At 36.3% G+C, this 24,329-nt stretch overlaps 1 protein-coding gene across 3 annotated transcripts; it reads left to right on the forward strand.

Moving 5' to 3' along the window:
• The first annotated feature begins 1,025 nt into the window (after window positions 1-1,025).
• Window positions 1,026-24,272, forward strand: MANSC4 (MANSC domain containing 4). 3 transcript variants are annotated; one of them, XM_040545011.1, is made up of 5 exons: window positions 1,026-1,656; window positions 7,127-7,354; window positions 9,462-10,475; window positions 15,079-15,213; window positions 16,065-24,272. In XM_040545011.1, the coding sequence occupies exons 3-5, from the start codon at window positions 10,178-10,180 to the stop codon at window positions 16,751-16,753; spliced, it is 1,122 nt and encodes a 373-aa protein (XP_040400945.1). In that variant the 5' UTR covers window positions 1,026-1,656; window positions 7,127-7,354; window positions 9,462-10,177; the 3' UTR covers window positions 16,754-24,272. The 3 variants fall into 3 exon arrangements, with proteins under 3 accessions (XP_040400945.1, XP_040400947.1, XP_040400946.1); XM_040545013.1 differs by lacking the exon at window positions 1,026-1,656 and adding an exon at window positions 3,154-3,429 and having other exon boundaries at window positions 8,377-10,475; XM_040545012.1 differs by lacking the exon at window positions 1,026-1,656 and adding an exon at window positions 3,154-3,429.
• Window positions 24,273-24,329: the final 57 nt, after the last annotated feature.

Below are 24,329 nucleotides of genomic sequence, written 5' to 3' on the forward strand. Positions count from 1 at the left end.
AAAAGGCGATATCGGAGCGGCCATGCCCCCGCCTCCCCTCTCGCAGTGCCCGAATTGGGCCGGCAGCGCTGGGGCTTCGGCCGTGCCATAAACGCGGCGGGGCTGCCCCCACGGGCTCGGCTCCCCTCCAGGGCAGTGTGTGGTCTGCGGCACAGCTCCGACCGACCCCAGGGCGTTCCTCGCCACAGACACAACGGCAAGGACCGTCCCGCACGGCTGGCACAGCGCTAGGATGTGGGGACAATTAGGACCCATAATTCTGCTGGGACCTTCCCGACTTCTCCACAAGCACTCAATGTCTCAGCTCCTCATTCGGCTTGTAGAGATACCATATAGCCTTTTCTGCTACTCTGTCCTTTCTATTTAAACTAAGGTCCCGGAAAAGGAAATAAATGCTATTTACAAGTCAGGTAGCAGGGCTCTGTTTTATTTGACATGAGCAAGGAGAAAATAAATTAGTAACTGAGCATCTAGCTGCATGCATAATGTGGCTGTTCTGCTGTTTGCCCCATTACTTTTATGAAGAATAATAACTCATTTCACATAATGAAAGTGATTTTTTTTTTGAACTGATGAAACAGCTGAGAGAGTCTGCCATCATATGTATTCTTATATGATGATGCTTAACATAAAAGATGGTACAATAAAAAGACTTTAGCAATCCTTTTTTTTTTTTTTTTTTTTTTTTACTTTTATAAAGACTTAGCTTAGCTTTCAGACAACTCCCTGCTTCCTCTGCTCAGAAGGGATCGTTTCCCCTGATTAATAAAACTCTTCAGAGTAGCTGTTTGTTCTGGGAACAAGGGGTGGGTTTTTTTTGTTGTTTGTTTTTTTTTTCACTTGTTTTAGTAAAAGGTGTTGTTTGCTTTTTAGCATTTCCTCTGTGAAATGATCCTCTGTCAATTTTGTTGAACTTCAGCTTCTTAATTCTTCTCTATACAAATGACATCAATGTCAACCTCAGAGTTGAACAGTCACACTCAGAAAATGTGTTCTTTTCTGCCAGCTTCTATAAAAAAATGTTTGTTGAGGTGGGGTAGATCTCTGCATTTCTGTTTTTCACCTCTCTTCAGAGCATCTTGCTTTTGAATCCTATTTTCTGTTTTGAAATCCTTTCAAATAGGATTTCAACCATTTCCAAAGAGCTCTCTTCAGCAGCTTCAGTCCCTAGCTAGGTCACTATCACACCTCATTTTTTCTTTCCTACTAATGAGTTTCACTGTCTGCTTGTTTTGTGTTCCTCTTTCATTCCCACTCAATATTTCATTTATTTTCATATTACACTTTCCTGTATTCTGGTCTTGGTGAAGCACTGCATTACTTGGCTCTCCAAGCTTCTTACACCTAGCTGAAACCTGAGTCTGAGCACTGGCCATTTTTTATCTGCCTCAGGTTCAGCCTGAAAAGATGTCACACACAACAAGCAAAGGTCCTACCACTTCTGTAGGACTCTAACCCATATGTCCTGTTTGCACTTTAATTCCCACAGCCAGACATTTCAAGTACCTGTAATAATTTATACTCCAGAAGTAAACAGAGAGTTCATGCTTGTCGTCACCATTAAGCTTCCCTGCTGGAATACAGTATGATTGCCAACACAGTGGTATGATTGCCATCTTTAGACATCTGGTTTAGAAGCTCATGCTTGATGTACTGGTAAGTTAGCTCCTAATTGGTGAGTGATTTTTTCCGTGTAGTCAGTTATGATAAGTTCTGTTCCCTCAAAGTGTTGACACCACAGCCTGGATACTTAGAATATTTCTGCTGCTGCCTTAGTGCCTTCCTGTGGCCTATGTGCCTGCACCTGCCACACCACCAAGGATTTCAAATCCACCTTCCTCACATTTCATGAGGTTTTTAATAGACTACTAAAAAACGTTTTTTCCCAACAGCAAACTTTTGAGAGTACTGACTTGTATAGCTCTCATCAGGAGCTGTCATAAGCACAAGGGGTCAGCAGTACTCTTTGTTGGATGGCCACTTTTGCAGGAAGCCTAAATCTGTTTCTTCATCCAAATGTTTTTACTAGACTGATTGTCAGCTATCTGTATTTTATCCAGGCTTAAGACTGGACAACTGTGTTAAGTCAGCGCTTGCTGACAGGGCAGATCCATTGTTCTTTTACTATGCTAATCAGTCTGTATGCTGTGCTTACATTGTACTTACACTGCAAAAACCTCACGGCAAAGACTACCTTTTTGTTCCATATTTGCACAGATAATTTCATCTGTCTCCCAGTCCACAGCTATACTGTGGTATATGCTAAGATACGTATACATTATTATACTGGAATCAAAGAAAAGGTCTTGCGGTTTCACCAGCAGACATCTTAGTTGATCTTACAAGAGTAAGCAACGTATTTTCCACAGTAGAAAATGGAAATATCTAGTGCTAGAGCTACAATGTCAAAATCTGTAGGCAAGAGCCATAAAAAAACTTGCACGATCTTTGAAACAAATATGAAAAAACATCTGTAACTCATTAAGGACATGCTGAAGAACGGAAGAACACAAAAACAAGTTTGCATCATGGCAGGTATTAAACAAGTGTGTGTTAAAAGAACATACTCTGAAGAACAAGACATTTACACAGAGAGGAAGACAAAGGTAATGCTCTCAGATTTTCAGTGCCTAGCTTCTGGATTTGGCTTCTGGAGTGAAATCTTCAAGCCTGTTTTAGATATATTTCAGGTCTCTCTCTACAGTGAAATGATTCTCATGTGCCAGCAAATGGAACACGGCAGCACCAGAAAATGTCAGTAAGGGCTCTCTCGCTCTGGAGTTGAGATGGTCATTTCTGCTTGGGTTAGCCTTCTTCACAGGCTAGACACTTTTTCTTGTGTTTAGTATCTAAACTGTTCTCTCGTATTTAATGCCTAAATTATTTCCAAGGCTGAAAAATGATCACTCTTTTCTTTTAGAAAACTTGGAAATGGAAGAACCTTTTTTATACAGCAGCCACATTGTAATAGACCATTCAACCATGATAAGGAAAACCTAAGCTTCTGCCCCTTTTTCTGCCTGGGCATACATTTCTGTAGCCTTCCGACTTTTCTAGCATAGCAAAAGTAAGGAAACAGAGAGAGAGTCAGGAGGAGTTACTGCTGGAGAGGACAGAAGAGGGGAAGGAGAGGAGAGGAGAAGAGAGGACTCTTTCTCTTGTGCATGGCACCCTGGTTATGCTTCCTGACTGGTATTGCACAGAGCATGCAGGCAACGAACAGCTAAAAGACTGATTCAAGGCTGCTCTGTGTGCTAAGGCTGAAGCCTGCTTAAACTTTATAATCACCTCAAGTATATAACACTGTTTTAACTTACTTAGGAAACCATGGCCACTTGTTTTTCTTCAGTGAACAACATGATGGCCTTAGTGTGGCAAGCTGGCTGTGTCTCCAGTTTGATTCCCTGTACAGTCACAAGTCACAGCAAAGTGAGTAACAGAAGTACCAGTGACTGGGAATCAGAATTACAAATGCTTTTCTTGGAAGGAAACCTGGTTTACATACACATGAAATACAGCCTGAATTTCTTTGTGGGTCTAACCCAAGATCACACAAAAAAATATGCAGCAGCAGAGAACCAAACCCTTAAGCACCAGTAGAGTGCCTAAGGGAACACTGCAGTAGTTTTGTATTTGTTTTAGGCAAACCTTCTCTTGATTCAACACAGAGACACTCGATAATACATGGGCATCAGTAAGAAACATCAATCTGACTGTTCTAAGGACTGGACCACATAGAGGGCAAAAAAAACAAAGGAAATTTTGAATTCCTTCCAGTTGTATTAGACTGAACTGTGAACTGAAATGGAATTGAGATATTTAAAATACACATGCTACTTAATATAAAGTGCCACATTCTTCCCTCTGAGATGCTAGGGAATTGTACTGTTCTGCCAGGGGACTGTGTATTGGGTAATAGTGGAATTACTCAAGAGAGGAATTAGTCTTTTGGAAATGATTCACTAGCTGCTGCCATTGTTTAGTATTTTCCTTGTCACAGGATACAAAGTAAGCATCTGTGTAACACAGGAAATATTCTGCAGCATTTCAGCATTAAAAATACCCGTGTTCTAAAGAATCTTGGCATTCCTAAGAGCAACTGACTTGAGCATAATTTTATTTCAACTGAAATCTCTATCATTTGTGAAGGATGAGCTGCTAAACGAAGGTAATTTTTTTTGTTTAAAAGTCATAGCCAAAGCACTTTTTACACAATACCATTAACAGTGCTATTCAAAAATAAATAAATAAGTAAACCACTCCTATTTTAATAGCACTTATTCTGACTTTATTCCCTATTATTTTCTGATTAATTTTTCTGCTCTGGATGCACAATATAATATTTACCGCTTGCAACAAAAGTGTTTTGTAATACTACTGAAAAAATACTTGAAGTGGTATTTTTGGAATTTATTAACAAATACTTAACTTATCCCTGATTTAGTCAAATTTAATGAGTGATTAATACTCAAGTGTGTTTCACCAAGCTCTCTTCAGGCAGCAAAGAGGCTGTTACAACTGTCTATGTGTTAGTGGGCATTCCCTGTGGATCACAAGAAAGTTCAGTCACCAGACAGCAGAATGGAGGCATGAGCGTGTAGTTACAATGACATTCAATCTAATCTGTTTTTTACATGAGGAATTTCCTTGAAAACTCCCAGGTGAAGTAAGTGTTCCCTGATAAAACCTCAATGGGGGTCTGGCTGTTGGAGCATCCTGCCTGCTGCTGAATCTCCTGTTCAGGATGCTTGTTCTGCACAAAAGCATTGTGCATGCCCAGGCCAGAATTTCCCTTTGTAGCTTTGTCTAGAGGAGAGTAAACTGGGAGCTTTTAAAACAGGGTATATTTTTAAATCCTTGTGCAGACAGGACTGAATATTAGTACGAAATAACTAGGTAAGATAAATGGTATCCCACATGGAAGTTTTTCACTGAGTATCCAGCTGTATAAAATTCATCACAATATTGAAACTCTATCTCTTTTGCCTAGTCTTAAGTTCTGTCATAAACCAACGTTCATACATTAAAGTGTTTCCTAAACATTGTGCTCTGTTGTCATAAACCTCATCTCAAATTTATATGTATGTCAGTAGATTTATATTTGTATAATCTAATCTGTCTAAGCCTTCTGTTACTCTTTGCTTGAATACAAAGACTCCAGCTTTCATATATAAGTTTTACCAGAATTAGTTTGAGGCCAAACTCTGAGAGAATCTTAGGGCCTGCTAGCATCTTTGAAACAATGGTTTGAAAATGTTTTTTCACAATGTCTCAGGAACAGAAACTGTAAAGTTTTAGCTCTTTTCACCATGTAGCAATGGGTCCATGGGTCTGGAACAAGAATTTTTGATCCAACTGTCCCAAGACATGGAGAAATTCAGATTTATTAAAAACTCAATTTGTTGTTCCAACCCAAAATCTGACCACTAATAGCTGTATTTAAGAAAACAGTTCTCTCTCTCTCTCAAAAAAAAAAAAAAAAGATTTAAAAAAATTAGAACACCACAAGAATGTTTTGATTTCAAGGAAATATTAAAGGAGAAAGTGAACAAGTGAACACTATTTCAATAATAGAAAGATTTGCTTTGATATGTGTCAAAGTACTTATATTTCATTATTTCATGATCTACTGATGATGATCTATTTCATGATTCTGCCCAGAGTTGGTTGAGTCACCATCTGCCCCATGGTTGAGTCACCATCCCTGGAGGTCTTTAAGAGACGTTTAGATGTTGAACTTAGTGATACGGTTTAGTGGAGGACTTGTTAGTGTTAGGTCAGAGGTTGGACTAGGTGATCTTGGAGGTCTCTTCCAAGCTAGATGATTCTGTGATACTATTTTAGCATTTTACAACTGTTTTACTGTAATAGAGTCACAGTGACATATTCTGGCATTATCAAAACATTTAGGATTAGGTAAAATTTTGATATTATCACTGCTGTAGTAACATAAAAACACCTGTACATATCTAAGACAAATGAGACGAAGATTTCAGCAAAGACATGTAATTTATTCACATAAAGTGCAACACAGGCACTGAGGTACACTGACTTCAGCAGAAACTACTAGTGTTGATGTTACATGGGATTATGCTGCACATACTTGGTTAAATAAGCTTATTGATTGTTGTATGAGGACAGACAGGTTCATAACTCACCTGGGAATCTGCAGGCTTTGGACTTGCTTCTCAGCTGGCAGTTGCCAACTTTCAGTTGCTCTGATGGACAGCCTAAAACACAGATGGTTTAAGCTAACCTGTTGGACTTTAACTGTAGCAGAGAAGTGCTTTATACAGCTGTGGTCTCTTCCCCTTCCTGAGACAGGCTGGGTCTGTGTTAGCAGCAATCATTTTCTGTATACTTCTACGTCATCATAGCAGCATCAATAATTGCTTTGCCACATCTGGGCCGTAGGAGTATGTCTCACTTATCTCCTGTAATCTGCTTGGGAAATGGAAGACCCAGACATGATGCCCAACTGTCCTCTCTTGTCTAGTCTGTATTCATATGAGGGACGTATCCATCTCTGATCATACTGGCTTAACTACTGTTGACAGAGCAGGAGATAGAGAAACTTTCAAAGACAGGCACTAGTGTTGGCTGTGAAAAAGCAAGTAACAGCACTGTATTTCATAGCACTTGAAACAGCATAAAGACCTAAAGTCATATAGCCGTCGACTGTCCTCTCACCTGCTGACATTCAGAGAGAAGCATGGGACAATAGCAGCGCGGACAACAGATAAACAAAACCAAACTATTTGTACAGTGTAGTTTTAGACAGGCTGACCTGTCTACAGGATCAAACCCTTTACACTTTTAGTCCTTTTCAGGAATACTTTCCTGTACCATATAGATCATCTTTGTGGTCTTTATATATTTCAAGTACTAGAACCATATATTCCATATAAACTAAATAAAACAACATATATATTTCGAACTATAAGTGGAAAAATTGTCTGCTTTTGTTTATATTTGGCAAAAAAAGAGTTAATGCGTGATGAATACTTTGTACTAGGAAGCTCTTGGATTGTGCCCCTATCACTGCCAGCCCAGGTGGAAAACTTCAGGTACTGTTTCAGTTCATAACAAGAATTGTTAAAAAGATCATTCTCTTCCTTTGTGTCAGGTACGTTTACATCTCTTTTACTGAAAGACCTGCAAAGACATCCATGTTCTTACAGAAAACAGGCAACTGCCAGTTTGTTTCCCTGGAAGAAATTTGAGAAGACCATGAAAAGAATTGCAAGTAACATGAAGTGCTGGTTTGATACTAGCCAGAGATTCCGTATTAACAGCAAAAGTCTCTTGATCCCTCCTTGTGGAGCACATAGAACAGTCGGTCACTGGATTGCAGGTAAGATTTAGATATTTCCTTATTGCAAAATTTTTATCATTTAAAAACTTCAGCATTAAATTATAAATATGTATTTGCCATACAAGAGTCAAAATGAAGTTGTGAGCAAGCTGGCAGAAGACCCTGAAATTTAAGCCAAAACTTTTCACTTTTAAAGGAAACTGCCTAAAGCAGTCGTTTACTTATTTCAATCTCTTTATATTTATTTAAACAAAAAGTTTCCCTGCAGCTGTTCCTGGTCTCATAATTTATTCAGAAACAGAGAGAAATAATTACAAGTAACAAAAAAGAAAAAAGGCTGCTTGGTTGAAGCAGACAGCGGAAAAACAGAATAAAAATGCAAAGGTACTGAGAAAGATCAGCAGCATGCCTATTGGCAAGTAGAGGCAAACTAAAAACAGATTTAAAATATACATTGTAAACACATAGATCTGTAAAGAACATGACTGGTTACCAAAGCTCAGTCTTGTAAAAACATACTTAAACATGAGGAGTAACCTCACTTACTATGTTTGGCGATTGCCTCAATGGCAGCAATAGGTATTTGAGAATTTGTTACTTTATTTAAAACATGATGTCAGAGAAAGACTTACTGAACAGTCTGAAAGACGCTTAGATACTCAAGAATGTTCACATCCAGTATTGCACTTTATCTTAATAAAGCCCCACTGAAACTGAAGAAATCATCTGCTGTTTCAGGTCTATCTAATTGAAGTAAGCCACAGGGCTTGTCCTTGACTTTATTTTTTTATTCCTAGAAAGGAAGAAACAAACATATTTGTTATATACAAATTTGCAAGGCACCAAACATATAGAAACAGGTGAATTGAGATAGCGTAATCTTTAAGTAACCACAAACACAAGCCATTATTGTTAAAGCTACCCATTACATCTAATTTTTTGTTCATGCAAATAATCTAATTTATTTCAGGGGACTAAAGACATGTTCAGTTTTACCTATTAAAAATGCTTGTTTTGTATGAGTTTAATCATCTTGTTCCATGTTTCCCCAAATTACTCAGAATCTTCTAGACTTCTTATGTTGGAGAAATGTGAAGAGTTGGAGTGAGGAAAGCAATCAGGAATCAACATTTCTGTACACCGGTCTTACAGAACAAAATAGACACAGAATTCATATTAAATGCTAGAGGTGAAGCCACAATGCAAGGCATGTCTTTCAAAACTGCGTGGTCCGTATCAAATGGTATCTTGTAATATTTGGAAAACTGAAACAAAAAATATTTCAGAAAAGTACAGTCAGTAATACTCATGTCAATGGCAGATAAATGCCTAAAAACATCTCTGTGCAGTATATTGAAACATATTTAAAGTTTTAAATAGCAACATTCAGGCAGAGATGAAAACAAAAATAAAGCACATCAGACTATAAAAAAAAAGAAACAAAAGGGTAACACACAAACATCAGGAGTTAGTTTTCAAGACAGAGGCTTAAAGAATTGCCCACACAGGCTCTTTATTACAGTTTAATTCACCTCTCACAACAGACATGCAGTCTGGATAAAAACAGACATTACAATATATATTATAATCATAGCCAGTAGTTTCACTGAATAAAAAAATGCCTTGATCTTGCTATTAGACCAACAAGAATTAACCTGTGCTGAGCTCCATTACCTTCTAAGGAGCTCTTTTAGGAATAAAATTGTGTACATGTTGGCTCATTTTCAAAATGGGGGCCTTGTTTTGCAAAACAAAAACTAGCTATACTGCTTAAAGAATTGAAATATCTTTAGAGCCCCCATCGAAGTCACAGATCTACACTTTATATGGAATTGGAGAAATTACTAACCTTGAAGAAAAAAAATTCCTGTCTAAAACATGGTTATATATTCCATGCACAATCTTTATTGCAGACTTTTTTTCTGCTTAATTCCCTCAGCCTCTCTGCACAGTCCATTGAGTGTATATGAGCTCGTATATTGTAATATTTTAGATCCTTTCTGCATGCTATCTTGCATACAGGTGTGGGAATCAGAGATCAGATGCATCCTTTTAAGAAACAAAACACTTGGGAGTTTCAGGTTTCAGACCAGGTGCTTGAAAATTTGCCGTCCTATATGCCAACAGTACTTTCTTTCTTGCACAGGCTTCTTCCAACTTCAGTATAAGCAGAAAAATCCATACAGACTGTTCAATATTCTTGAACTTATGGAAGATTAAGAGCAGGCCTTTGATTAGCTATCTAGTCTGAAGACAACTGTAGGTTGTAGCTTTCTCCAGTCATACTCATCTATTGCTAGCACAGTGGGGAAGGGGAACAAATTTCCGCCTCCGGCTGGCTGATAAAATTAGATACTTCAGTTTGTTAATCAAGAAGGAAACTATATTTGCAACCACTAGATAATTCAAAAAGTATTAAGAAATTAAATCAAGATGCTTCTTCTGTATTGAGTGTAGTACTGAGCTTGAACAAAGTGGCAGACCCACCTGCTCTCAAGTGACTGGACTGCATACTTTCTGAGCTGAAGTGAAACAATACGCTGTGCTTATCGTTATTCACCACATACTAAGGTTGTCTGCATGGTCTGGTCGTAGAAGGATAAAAGACACATGCAAGCAAGAGATCACGCAAGCAAGCTCTCTGAATGACTAAAAGCAGCATGTGTCTCTCAAAAACTGCTTCCAAATAATGTAGAGAACAAAATAATAACTGTTTTAATCATAAGCAGCTTGTAAAATGGCTGCTTCCTTCTAGCAGTTGCACAAACAACATAATGAGAATTGTTTGGAAAACACATCCCTTGGCTCATTTCCCTGGCAAAACTGGCAGTATCCTCACCACTCAAGAGACTGTCTCTTAAAATGCTGGTCCAAACTTTAGTGCATCCACGGAGGAGAAAGCGTGCTCACTTAGCCAATTACATTGAGGAGATGGTCCTTCTGGTGGCAATATCAGAAGTGCTGTTGGTTCTGGGTTTGGTGGTGGAATCAGACTCTCTCTGCACACCCACTATGTTTTACAAGGACTGCTGGATCCGACGCTTCCCAGGTCTTCTGATTGACCTGCAGGAATCGCAGAAGAGGGGAGCCCAGGTGCTGAAGATTTATGCAGAAGTCTCGTCCCAACAGTGCAGCAGAAACTGCTGTCTTCAGAGGAATGGTGAGTGTTTATTATCAAGATTGCAGCATACATTAAAATCTGTATCATGACACACGAGGAAAAACATTTTGGGTAATTTTTATACAAACATCCCTTTGTTTGAAGAACAAATAATTCCAAAAAAAAAAAAAAAAGATATATGTAGTTTTTGAGACAGGAAAACAGAGGCACATCTTAACTGTCCTCCCATCTTCAGTCCCATAAAAAGGAATTTGATAATCTGATATTTTTGGAAGACCACACTAGCAACACATGAAAATCTTAGGGTCTGCTTTGAAATTTTAGACCTCTGTTACCAAACTTGTGAGTAATGCTAACATTAAAACAACAACTCTTTAATATCCATCACCACCTATTCCTGTATAGAAAGTTCTATACAGTGCTACAAAGTGACACTGATTACAACAGGACTCTTCTTCATCAGATGAGAAAAGAAGAGGGAAGGCACAATTTGGCCTTCTCCAAAATACAAGAATATTCATTTTCTTTGAGAGAGCACTCTCTTGTTCTGTGTTTATACCATATTTGTGGTCCAACCCACATATAGTGTTAATATGAGCAATAAAGCTGAGACATAGTATTGATTCAGCTAGCAACCTCACTTTCCTAGTCTTACAAAGACTCAGAATAAAAATGAGAAAATTTCATTCCTTATCTTAAATCCAAGACTATACTTTTACTGTATCACACTGCTCTGGTACACTCTAGCAGTGTATTTTAGGAGTGTATGTGATGCATGTGCCTGTGGTGTCTGACTTAACCAAAAAACTCACAAGACTCAAAAGGTTTTTGGATAGAGATGATGGAAGTGAGCTACCAGCTATTAAATAAAAAAATATATAAATTTTGATGAAATTTTGAATTATACACACAGTTACAACCCTGAAAACCTGACACCAAGATAACTAACATAACTGCCATCAGCATTCCTGTGAAGTGTCAACTTCTGTTTTAAATACTGTGAGTAAACAGCAATTATAGGCATTTTAGTAATGTTTTACCTATTTGGACAATAAATTTTTGGTCATAAAATGTAGGACTACACAGCTAATGAAGATAAGTAATGGTAATTTGGAACTTTGTTTTTATAGTGTTACACAGTCAAGTGCAGATTTGTTACAATCTCAACTAAAATAGAGAGATGTTAGATGGCATTTCAAAGATAAGCTGTTATATCAGATTGTGGTTTCCACACAGTCCTAAAGAAATAAATGTAGTCTACTACAGACACTATTACTAATAAATGTCCTAATTAAGATTTCAAGAAAGTTTGGTAAGAAAATAATCTTTTCTGGATTCTTAGTAATAGTACAGTTACTGAAAGCTAATCTTAAAAGATAAAAAGAAATTCTGAAATAATTTAAAATCAGAAGCAACCTATTTAATTGCTTATCTCCTCAAAATAACTTACAGCATGCTTTTAAAGTATTTTTCCTGACCAGAGAGCTATCCTTCCCTACCAAAACATAGGTTTGTGACTTTTCTTACCTGATTTTATGCAATAAAATCCATCACACATCCCCAAAAGAATATATGCACAGAAGCCAATTTCTTCAGAGAAGATTTTTTTCTACTATTTAATGGTATTTTCTTAAAGCTTGCAAAGTAACCATTGAGGTGAAAAATATTTAGAATTGTGCTGAAAATAGAAAATTTTAGTTACAATAGAACTTTACACAAACTTGGAAGACAGGAACATTTTTGAACATTCCACTCCTCCCTTCAAACAAATCCACGTATTTTCAGGTATTTTCTACATTCTTAAATAAGAATTTATCCTTGCTCTGTATCAACAAAACTGAATAGTGTTCATGTATCATACTGAGAAACAAACATAAAATATACAATTAGCACAAAACCTCTATTCTTTAACAAAATCTAGGACATTGTGTAACCGAGTTTGAAGGCAATGGTACATGCTGGTACAATACATGACAAAAGTGAAGAACAGTTTTCTCTTGGAAGAAAAATCATCACTGTGAGCACACATGAGAAAATGTTGATTTAAAAACAATGACAATACTCATATGACATTACTAGTGTTTTCAGAGTCTTTAAAAATATTTCAGCAAAAGATACCACAGAAAAGCAACTACTACTTAGATATTTCATAGAAATATTTGAAGGCCTTTGTCTTTTAAACTGTTATCTTATGCTAAAATTGATGCAAATTTTTTATTCATGCCTAGAACTATTTTTATATTCTTTTTTTTTTTTTCCTTAAAACAAGTTACTGAATTTTAAGTTCTCTTATTCATAGAGGCCAATGATTTTTATATATGACCTTCAGAAATGCCCAAAGCTCTAAGGAAATGTATCAAAATTTACTGGCTAAAGATGCTTCCTGAACACTACAAAATGCTTGTAATCTTTTAAAGAAAGATGTAAACCAATTGGTATACAAACATATTTTGTATAGTCCCTGTAAGATTATCATTGTTTCTCTGACACGTTATGTTCTTCTATTGTTTTAATAATCATAGACTTCTTTGTACCAGTTTTACTTTTATAAAAGTCTACTCTAAGCTCAACTGGAATTTTCATAACTGGAAACTGATTAAACCTATGTAAAGGTAGAAAGTGGTATCAGTTAAAGAAAAAATGCTGATTAAATCCTTTGATTTGATGCCAAATCATATCCTTACTTGCTATTCATTATAGTTTACAATCCCAGTTTTACTTGTGAGTATCACTATTTTTGTTTCAGCTACACAGATAACTTTGATCTTTGTATGCGAGTAGCTAAAAAACACAATGCAATATAAATTTGGTAACAGCACTTCTAGGATGCCTTTTTCATTCCATAAGGTTACTGAATTTGTATTGTTCAGACAGATTACGTTTTCATTGCACATTTTAAATTGCATGATATACATATTTTGAAAACAATGCTTCTCTCTTAGGTCAGACATGTTCATTATGAAGGAAAAACATTTTCTAGTTGTATGTTTGCAATGTTATTCTATGATGCAGTATTTAGAATATTAAGTGAAAAACTACAATGAATACAGAAAAGATAGTAAGGGTGGACATACTGCATATTCTTCCTTTTTCTTATTTGTTGATAAGTTAGGGTTACTTCCTTTAGTTACACACAAAATGGAAAGAGCTGCATTATTTTTTTCCATTATTTGTTGCATAAGAATTACAGATTACTTTCTTTACTTACAAATACGAGGCATGTTTGGAATAAATACCTAAGTAAATGGAAAAAAAACATTTTTAAAGCTAGGTAGCTTCCTAGCAGTTTATGTAAAATAAAGCTTTTTAATTACTGTTAAATGAATATCCTGCAACTAGAATATTTTTCTAATATATATATATATATAAATATTTCAGAATTGTTTACTTGAAGCAACACTTCAGCCCTATTAATTCACATTTTCTAAACAGTCACACTATCTAATACAGATAAGCATCTTAAGAGATTTCATATACAAATTGTCCTATTCAGGCAAAAGGAATACTACAATTTTCTGAAGTGCAAAGCCTGGAGAGGCAGGTATCAGAAAATTCGCCGCAGCTTTGTAAATAATCGACAGTATTTTCTGCTGTTGAATGTGTCTCCTGTCCCATTAATACTTTTCCTAATTACAGGTAGCCATATATAAAGTTCAGGTGGGAAGGCTACATTCAAGCCAAGCAAAACAAGCCCACAAAACTTCATATGACTAAACCAAAACCTTACATTGATCCTACTTTAAGCACATTGATATAAAATAAAAGCAACTTTTGACTTGATATTTTGAATTTGACCATGACACTAACCATAAGTATTTAATCATATGGATGAGCATGTGACATAAAATTTTCAAAAGTATCTAATGAATCTGACTTCTAAAGCCCTATTTTCTTGCTTTCAGATATCTTAAACCACTGGGATTCAAACATCTATATACTTTTGAAAATTAGTCTTCGGTGACAATTTGTTCAGGCATTTTGTCATTATTACTTTAGCCTTGATTCCTCAGGTGGGAAGACAGAAGTGAACCTCCAAATATAAATGAAGAATTGTCTAAACTAGTATATTCACAGAAATACAATAGCCCAAAGGCAAAATGGAAAGGACTGGAAACTAGGAGTAAGCTTGGATGCCACTCACTTATTGTAGATCAGGATTGGCCATCTGATCAGGATTGGCCATTGGTTGTCTGGGTGAAAGGATGGTTGCTGTCCAGTTTTAAGTAGACAGGTATCCATTACACAAGAGCAAACACTTCAAAGTTGCCTTCCTTGACAGTTTTACTTTTAGAAATGGTCCACTCACTGCAACAGAGATGTAAAGGAAGGCATACACAAGTAAGAGGACTATAAGCTACAGCATATGATTTTCTTTAATCAGAGGTTCATTTAGAATTCAGGAGGCTATTCTATTTGTCTTCTCCAGATGTAAAATAAGAATATAGTTACAAGTAGTTATGCTTTTCTGACTGGGTGTTTAAGTAGTTTGCATGATAAGGAGAGAACCACAGATTTACAGTACTAAAAAATACTGATCAGCTGCTCAGTATTAATGCTCTTTTAATGTTAAATAATGTAGTAACATGCAAAATACAATGGTCACTATGCTGATAAATTCAGCTTTATTCTTTTTGTGTTATAGTTTCCTGCAACCTAGCAGTGTTCTATCACGGAGCTACTCATGAGAATATGAATTGCTTGCACATGTCTTGTCCATCACTGGAAAGTTGTATAATAAAGGCTAGAATCAACGTTGTTTTGTACAACATCAAAACAGGTAAACAAGCTTTACACATATAGCCTGAAAACAAACCAACTATAAGAAACGTTAAAATTATACTAGGTCATTTGCTCTGCTAGAAGATCTGCAGTAACACACAATGATAAAAATGTGTAAGACACCTTTTCCTTTTTCATAACGTATCTACTTCTGGGAATACTCCTCCACTTTCTTCCATTCAGTGTTTGAGAAAGGACCTTTAAGATACACCCTGTTTTCAAGATTCACAGTCTGAGTATCTAATGAATACTTTATTAAGGGAAAATACCATGCAAGATCAGACAGACAGAGAGGCGAGGCTGTTGCTGCTCCAAACGCTAGCAAGGCTGAAAACGTGTTCCCATTAGGCATACCCATACAGACCACACATATATACCACATGCATACACATATACTCAGCCAGACACACAGGTAGCACAGAGAGACACACACATCAGACACAAAGGCAGCACCAAGAGCCTCATCCTCTTTGTGGTTGCACAGGATGGAGATCTGCTAGTGAGAATATATATTTATCCTACATATTTATAAATGTATATACATATAATATATATATGTATATACATATAATGTATGAGTGTGCGTGTGTGTGTGTGTGTATATATATATATATATATATATATATATAATGCACATAGGCAAGGTGAATCCATCCAGCAGCTGGGCTCAGACACTCATTTTGACCAGTAGCTGCCACTGGATCCCAGTCTACCCCATGCTGGCACCTGGACACCCGACCCCCCAGGGGCGCAACCACCCTCCAGTTGCTGGTACAGGCTGACTGACTCTTTCTCTCGTATGCAGATGAACTTTTATCACATAAACTGATAATGTTTATGATTTAACAGGGATTGATCCAGATCTTCTTATTTTTGAAAAAGCAATATCCAAAGAGCCAAATATGCACTCCTCACCTAATAAATATGAAAGACAAAACAGCACAAAGACCACCGAGTGGGAAAGATGCCAGCATGGTAATGTCACGTCAAGTTCTCTTCTGCTCCTAGCTCCATCGTCTACCACTGGCCACGGCTTAACAGCAAACACTTACACCTCCAGCACAAACCTGATGGTTGAAAAAAAAAAAGTTATCACATATTCCAGGGAAGAAACTTCTCCTCTGGATGACCATTTGGCTAAGAGGACCTGTACAACTTCAGTAAGCACTAGGTCAACCACCAGCTCAGACAAAAGAACTGTACACTCAACTTTGATATCTAAATCTGCAGAGGTGTTATCCCACATGCCCACTCCTCCTCATCTGAACAGCAGTAAGCAACACTTAAATGAAACCAAAGGCTACAGTGGTAGGAATTATACTTCAGACAACGAGGTACCTGCTTGGGATGCTGCACCTCTGGGTGTCTGGTTGATTCCAGTTGTCCCTTGCTCTTCTCTCATCTTCCTTTGCTGTTGTACTGTAGCTCTTGCAGCAGGGCGTTGCAGAAATAGGAAAGGTCAGTACAATCCCATATGGAGAGGAAGACCAATGTCTAGACGAGTCATAAAATACACTAGTGTCAAAGGTAGTTTGTAATATGCAGTCACCATTCTTGTTTTGGAACAAATAGCCTTTTAAAAAATGAATTGCATGTGTTGGCCTAATTCTTTTACAGAACAAAGAGTAAGTTTCAGAATCATTCAGTTGTATTTTCATACTCGCCAGATGAAACAATTTCTCTTTTGGGTAAGAAGTACACACTCTACACGTTCAAAGCTGCTTGAGCATATTTTGGTTTATAATCTGACCCAGACTAATACCTGACACAAACTATAAACTTTCCCTAACTTAAGAGGGCAGATTCACTGCAGCTTTACATATCCTCTCCCTTGACTTTGATCAAACTTAGAAAATTAAGTAAAAATGCAATCAGTAAAACTGACTGAAGTTTTACACTATCGTAAAATCATTTAATTCTAATAATCCTTTAATTGCCTAAGATCTAGTTGTTTCTATAAAAACTATGTATTCATTTTCTCCTGTTATATTCTAGATTGTTTTTCACTATTTATCCCTAATACTGGAACAAAACAATTTCACCAGAACTATTTACTTCAAAGAAAAACACCTATAAAAAAACCTAGTCCCTCAAACTACTGAATTCCATTAACTCACCAAAACATCCGATTATTCAATTATTTATGCTTTACTTTAACCCCAATCTTCTGATAACCATCATTTCAATGTTTTTCAAGTCCTCCTAGAAGTAAGTACCTTTAGACTTTTCCTGTTTTTTAAACTTACTTGCTGTGCAGTACATTGCAGATCCATTCTACTATTAGTTAACGCAGACACAAATACAGCTAAGAATGGTTCCGTGCATTACAGTCAATTTGTGTTGCCCACACTGACTTACTTTTTTGTGCCTAATCACATTTACCATTTACTACATTTGTTTATTTTAATAGGGACATTTAATGTACATTGCACAGAAATATACAAAAGGTTTTGAAAGGTCTAGAAGTTATCATTATAATTAAAAATGTTTTGTTTTTTTTTTTTTTTAAAGCCATATTTATTTCTTTATCCTGTATACATGCTTCATAAAAGCGCTCCTTCTGAATATAAATCAAGTAATTAGATCAACAGGGTAGGAAGGTATTTCCTCAGCTTACCTTGCTCAGGAAGTTTGCCTAGCATAGCAAACATTTTCAACAGTAACCAGGATTGCTCTTCCTCTTTTAAATTTGTTGATGTCTCCGTTTCTCACTTTCTTCACTTGCTGTAAAAAGTTCCTATTTCCCAGATGAGTTGAAATGTTATAAAAGGAAACAATCCAAAATAAAACCGATTGCCATATGTCTACGTAGAAAATTATTTTAAAACTAATAAGACTTATATAAAGTTTAATGACTATAGTAGGTAGAGGGTAGAAAGCTACATGACTACCTAATTACAGTTGAGCAGGTCGGTTTCAGAGGAAAAGGCCTAAAATTATATTTTAGTGCACACTGATTAGCACTGTAGTTTAAAAACTGAAGATTAAAAAAAAAACTTGTTTATTTCTTGATTAATCTTGTATGCTAATTTCTATGTAATAGGAGAGAGACTGACAGCCAGAAAAGCACCTTAAAGACTGTTTGTTTTGTTTTGTATAATCTGATAAAATACAAAAGCTTTTTTTTTTTTCATTTTATCTAGAAAAATTAGAATTAGATATCATTTGTTTTTAAGGGCAGTTCTATGGTTATCTTATACAGGCTCTGGAGATGTACCCACTGCAAGATGTACTTCAACTTTGAGTAAATTTACTTTTGTCTTCAAATTGCAGTTTTCTGATTCATCATGTGGCTGAATCTAGCACATAGTTAAGCTATCGCTAAAGTTATTTGTAATGAAACATTCAAATAAGAATGGTAAGACCTCAAGAGCTCTTCAGCGGAAGCTTCAGAGGAAGCTGACATATTCTTTTCCAGGCTTTTAACACCAAAAAGAAAAAAACTAGGGGAAGAGCTAAGATACTCTATAATGTATCAACGAATGTGGTGATACTGTGAATGACGTATGTATTTCTCACATGTTCTTCGTCTTAAAATAATTTTAATGACTCTGACCCTGCAATGGAAAACTTTCAGGTTTGATTCATTTCATTAAGAAGCAAAGGGACATGCATGTCAGGGGAGGAACTCAGTTCCTCAGCCTGTTGATTACTGGGATGTGTGTTCTATCTTTTCACCACAACTTACACTGGAAATGGTGATGTACACCAAGACTACCAGTATGATCTTTTTTAGACTAGAAGCTGCAGACCATGTGCTTCAGGATTCTCACTGTATAGTGCTCTACCAGCCACCCTCTGCTCAAGTCAATTTCTGAAGGAAAAGTTCATGGCTCAGTGAAGCACCTTTGTGTTAAAGAAACAAGCAGGCATAACCGATTAACATTTACAGAGCCTTAATGAGATGAAAAGTTCTCTAAATTTGTATTTTGATTTCTACCACGTTTAACATTCAGGTGTTTTGTACATCATGGCAATTTGAACAAATACATTAAATAAACTGATTAACTACATGCTTCAACTCTCATCTTACTCAGTACTAATGAAAAGCACAGTTTACCATAGGATTCTCCCACAAAACACCTCACCCAGCACTGTCAAACCAGTTTGCACTGAAAACGCTTTTAAAATAGGTTTCTCCTCATAATTTTTGAAGTTATGTAACCAAGGAAAAAACATTTTAAAACCAACTTGCATCTAAGATTGCATCTCAGATGTACAGATACATCAAGGGCAGAGTTACAGCTAGTTACCTTTCTGCTCGTCTATTCACTACCAGATGAATTAATATGCAACATAACACAGTAATACATATTTTTTCTAGGAAACTTTTTGCTTAAAAAGGTCAAAAAAATCACAATAGTGAAGTGTATGTTTGCTGCCAAAGGACGGCTCAGCAATAAACACACTTCAAAGCACATCATGTTTTTATAGGATTACGAGATAAAATCTCTAAACCTATACTTGAAAAAAATACTTTGTAAGTGAACTAGATCTGCACTGTGTGATGCCTTTCTTCAGGCTGAATGGAGCTATTAAAATTCTGCTTCTGTTCACACTAGAGGTTCTATAGTTCTCAGCCAAAGAGAAGACGTTACTTCAGAAACTAGGACATTTCTAACTGCCCAAACTTTATTTCCAAGACCTTGCAGCACTGAATTCCAGACATAATTTATCCTGAAAACTCAGTGAACATGCTAAAATTATTGTTACTATGTAATTTCATGTCATTTTTTAGAATAGAGTTCACATGCAAGCAGCTGAGTCCAACTGAAACAGAGAAATTACATTGTTTACCTAAAAATTCCTCCACAGCTTCAGTGGGATAAAGCCTTTTCTTAGTTTAGAGTTTTGCTAAGTATAGTAGTTATAACTAATATTCTTAGCAAAAGAATTATTATCTTCAATTAAAGAGGGATACACGCTTTGTTGTTTTGTTTCATACTTTTTATTTGAATGCCAATTTTTTCCCTTTTCCAGGTTTCAAAGAAAGCATACAACACCTCTTTCCATCTGCTCCACATAAGAAATAAGATCTGCAGAACTGTTTAACAGTTTGAGATTGTATTACAATACAATGTCCTTTATTCATTAATTTATCATACTGAAAAGAATGTATTTCTGATGCAACACATTATTTAATCATACATGTAAGACAGAAGACTCTGAAATCCATACTACACGTTTAAAATATATTGCTTACATGAGCAAGATTGTTGCATGTCTAACACAACATAGTTCTTGCACTATCAATATGGGTTACACTCAAGACAGGAAATACCGGAAGTAAATGTGAACATGAGACATCCCCTCTCCCTTCTTTCTGTGCAATTAAGATATTACTGTTCTCAGATAAATAGGCAGGAAAAAGGTTATATAAAGCACATTAGCAGTAGGACCACTTTACTATAGACTGGGAAAATAACATGAAAGTGAATACATAAATATAAGGTATGAGAGAATGGGTAGAAGTATGTTTTATTCAGATAGCACACACCTTTTAGGCTACTGTCCTTTTATCCCTTAGCTCTGTTTGTAGCAATGCTATGCACAAAAAAATAGCAAGTGTCAACTCCAGGCAGGAGTATAAGTTACTTCTCTGAAGACCATAAGATCATCTGTGGAAGTCACAGACTTTTCATATACAGCCAGTCACATTCAGATCTTAGCACTTCGTGAAATTCCAAGTAGTACTAACATCTACCCTCCTGGCTAAATTATAATCATATCTCTGTATAGAACTTTTTGTCTAATCTAAACAACAGATTATGCTTAGTGTTCTAAAACCCTCTTTTAAAGGGCAAAAGTATGCTAGAATGTAGACAAACAACCTCAAGAAACTATTTAATGACACTGAACGTTTTACTTCACAACTCTTAACACAGTTTACTAAAAGACATCTTATGTCAGTGATTACAGTAGTTTCTAGATGCAAAAAATTAGCCAGAATACTGACAAAGCAACTTCTTTTCCAGTTTGACCAAGCACTAAATCTCAGCCTTTCTTTGGAATGTTTATATGGAAGATAAAAGAAAGGTTAGTCTCCTCAACATCACAACTCTTCCAGATGGCCAAGAGCTTAATTTGTGTGATTTTTTTTTTTTCCATTGGAGACAGCTTATGTTTTCCTTGCCATAAGGAACTTGCTTTTCCAGTTTGCGGGGGCAAGCGTTTGGATTTGAAATGAGACATCTGCTACTTGGAGGTTAGAACAATGACCGCAGAGAAGCACATATAGTAGCCTTCCAGTTCAAATTTCAATCTATGATGGACAGGGTTGCCTGAGGTCAGAGCTGTCATGAACTAACTCCATGTTCCTCTTGGCCAGTAAACAGCAGTAAAATAATTGCCTATGGAGAGAGCCAATGCCTCTAAGATACTGTGTGTGGTTTTCTGTTTCTCATTGCTTCCCAGTTTATGTTCTGGGGGGCCTAGCCTGCTTCCTGATTTACATGTTAGCTATCAACATTTCTACCTAAAAGTAATATGAACCCCAACTACTTCCCTGCAACAGAAGAATGCATACATATGCATACATACATGTATAGAGGGATACACACCTCAGAGTCATGCATTTACATTATAAAATAAGATACATTAATAAAAGACCACTAATAATGATGTATTTACTACTATAATCTATTACTCTTAACTCTTCACAGCACTTACACTACAATGGAAGTTTCCAATGAGGTGGTCTGCAAGTGTTATACAGGAAAATTAAAGATGTGTAATTTATCTCATAAAAACATGCACTGTATCATCATCATTAAGGTTGGGAGGACTTGCACTGGATTTAAGATCCCAGTGCTTTAGGTGTTCTACAAAATCACAGCAGATTACTGACACCCTTAAACACCTAAACAATTTTGAGGGAGAAGCAAAAAATCAGAAATATCTAAGATGACAAAGCTCAAAATATCATCCAGCCTACCTGTGATTCAGTCCACTGCATTACAAATTCTGCACTGTAACATAAACCATTAGTTAACACCACAAATTTAACTGAATTTGATATTCCTTTGATTCTAGCAGCTTGATTGGGCACTCACAGGGTTATAAAGGTTTTAGTCTTGCTTGCATGTTTCTTAGCAAGGAGAGGAAGCAATAAAGACATTGAAAAGTAAGTTTGGAGGTCAACCTTATAGATTTTTGAGGCCAGCTGGCCAAGCATTCTATAGCCATAGTCATTAAGCCAGATATGACTGGAAAACTGGTATCTATGACTGATTTAATGGCAAGTGTTGGATAGGGTTATGGAACAAAGTGAACTAGTCTCAATATTGTTCTTACTTAGTAAACACTTAGAATGAGGAAAAAAAAATCTATTGCTGGTAGACACTTCAGTGTCCTGGCACTTTGGAGACAGACACCTATCCTGTATGTATTTCATGAAACACTTATAGAACATAAATAAGTTCTGCTTTAACACTTTGGAGGGTACTTTCTAGAGTTCCTGGTTATTTTAGATTTTTCATTAATTAGCTGCCATGTTAATAAAATACTAATGCAATCAAATGAAAAATCAACTTGCCTTGCTGTTCTGTTCTTCCTACCATTAAGTCAAACTTATTTTAACTACAACTTTCACAGGCATCTTCCTAAGTCAATTTAAAATCTATGAAGAACACAGGAAAAAATGAATTGCCCTCTGAAGCAAGAAAGACTATCAGGTACCCATACGTTCTGAGTACATAAGGACAGTTTTTATGGAGAAAAGCAAGCTTGTGGGTAATAGACTTCTTAAAATCTCTAAAGGGCACTCACAAGCATCTGGTACAAAACATGTCACTGCAAACAGAAGTTCATTGCATATGCTTGCTAGTACACCAGTCTTTATGCAAGCACTGACAAAACTAATTAAGGAAATCATTTTCTCTTGTGTATATACTAGACCAAAATCTCCTCTAGACTAAAGCCAGGTACTTCTCCACCATCCATACCATTCTTTGAGTCAAACTGCAGTTACTTCCTCAATGATTTTGGTTACATGGCTGTTCAAAGAAAAATTAGAAATTACACAGATTTACCATTTCAAATGAGAATTTTAAACACTTTCCCCATTATTCTTGAATTAAGGAACAACTTGATAAAAGTACGAACTTCTTCCAGCTTCTGATAAAAATGCACATTAATACAAATTTAAAAGGAAGGACCACTAAATAATCAAGTTGGCGAATGCAGAATTATGAATGCATCACAAGACACAAGCTTTTTCAAATGCAGCTCCAGGTCAGGTAAATTTTCATAGGAAGGAAAAAAGTGCATTAAACTCAGTCTCCTTCTAAAAGAAGGCTTACCAAACTTTCATTATTTTAGAAATGGGAATAAATACACTCTTTGGCTGTATGTAGGCAAAAAACAATGAGAAGCCTTAGCAGCAAATAAGTCAAGACACACAGAACACTGCAAAAATCAGTTCACCTCTTCCATCTGTAATGTTCTTATTCTTAGGCTGTTTCCTCTCAACCAGTTGCTGGCAATACCACATGCTAGGGTCTTTTAAAGGCATGCAGAATCCATTAGTCTGATGAACAAAAACTCCTTCTACCCCTTCCAGAAAATGAAGGCTTTCTTTCTACGCTGAAATCTTAGTAAGCTGAGGAGATACAATAAAAGCAACAACAGAGTTATTTATGTCCTTTCACGCTGGTACTTTTAAGGAATTTTTATTTAATTGTGAGAAGGCAATAGAAGTTTCTTGTGATTCTAATCTTTCAAATCAATTCCTTTCAAATATAAATTACCAAATATAAACATCCATTTTATTTCCTCCTCTGTGCTTCACAGCAGAGTGGGATGCTACGTTTTTTCCTTGCCAAACCTGGGTACGTTCAAGAAGATACTCAGCAGGCCTCAATGTACAAAGACTCGGTCCATTCCTATTTAGGCAATGTACTCACCTCAGTACTCACCAACTCAAGCGTAGTACTCACCATTCAGTATACTTCAACAGCTCTCCAACAGTTAAAACTCATGGAACACTACCTTTACTTAACAGATGGGGCGCAAAGGTAGAAAAAAATACTGAGTGACATTTGGAAAACATTTAGAAACTTTAGATCTCTTAACTAAGAGCCTCGAGGTTAATGGAACTTGGAGCCTAAGTCATTT

This window comes from Cygnus olor, chromosome 1, assembly GCF_009769625.2.
Source record: "Cygnus olor isolate bCygOlo1 chromosome 1, bCygOlo1.pri.v2, whole genome shotgun sequence".
In the NCBI taxonomy this organism is placed as follows: Eukaryota; Metazoa; Chordata; class Aves; order Anseriformes; family Anatidae; genus Cygnus; species Cygnus olor.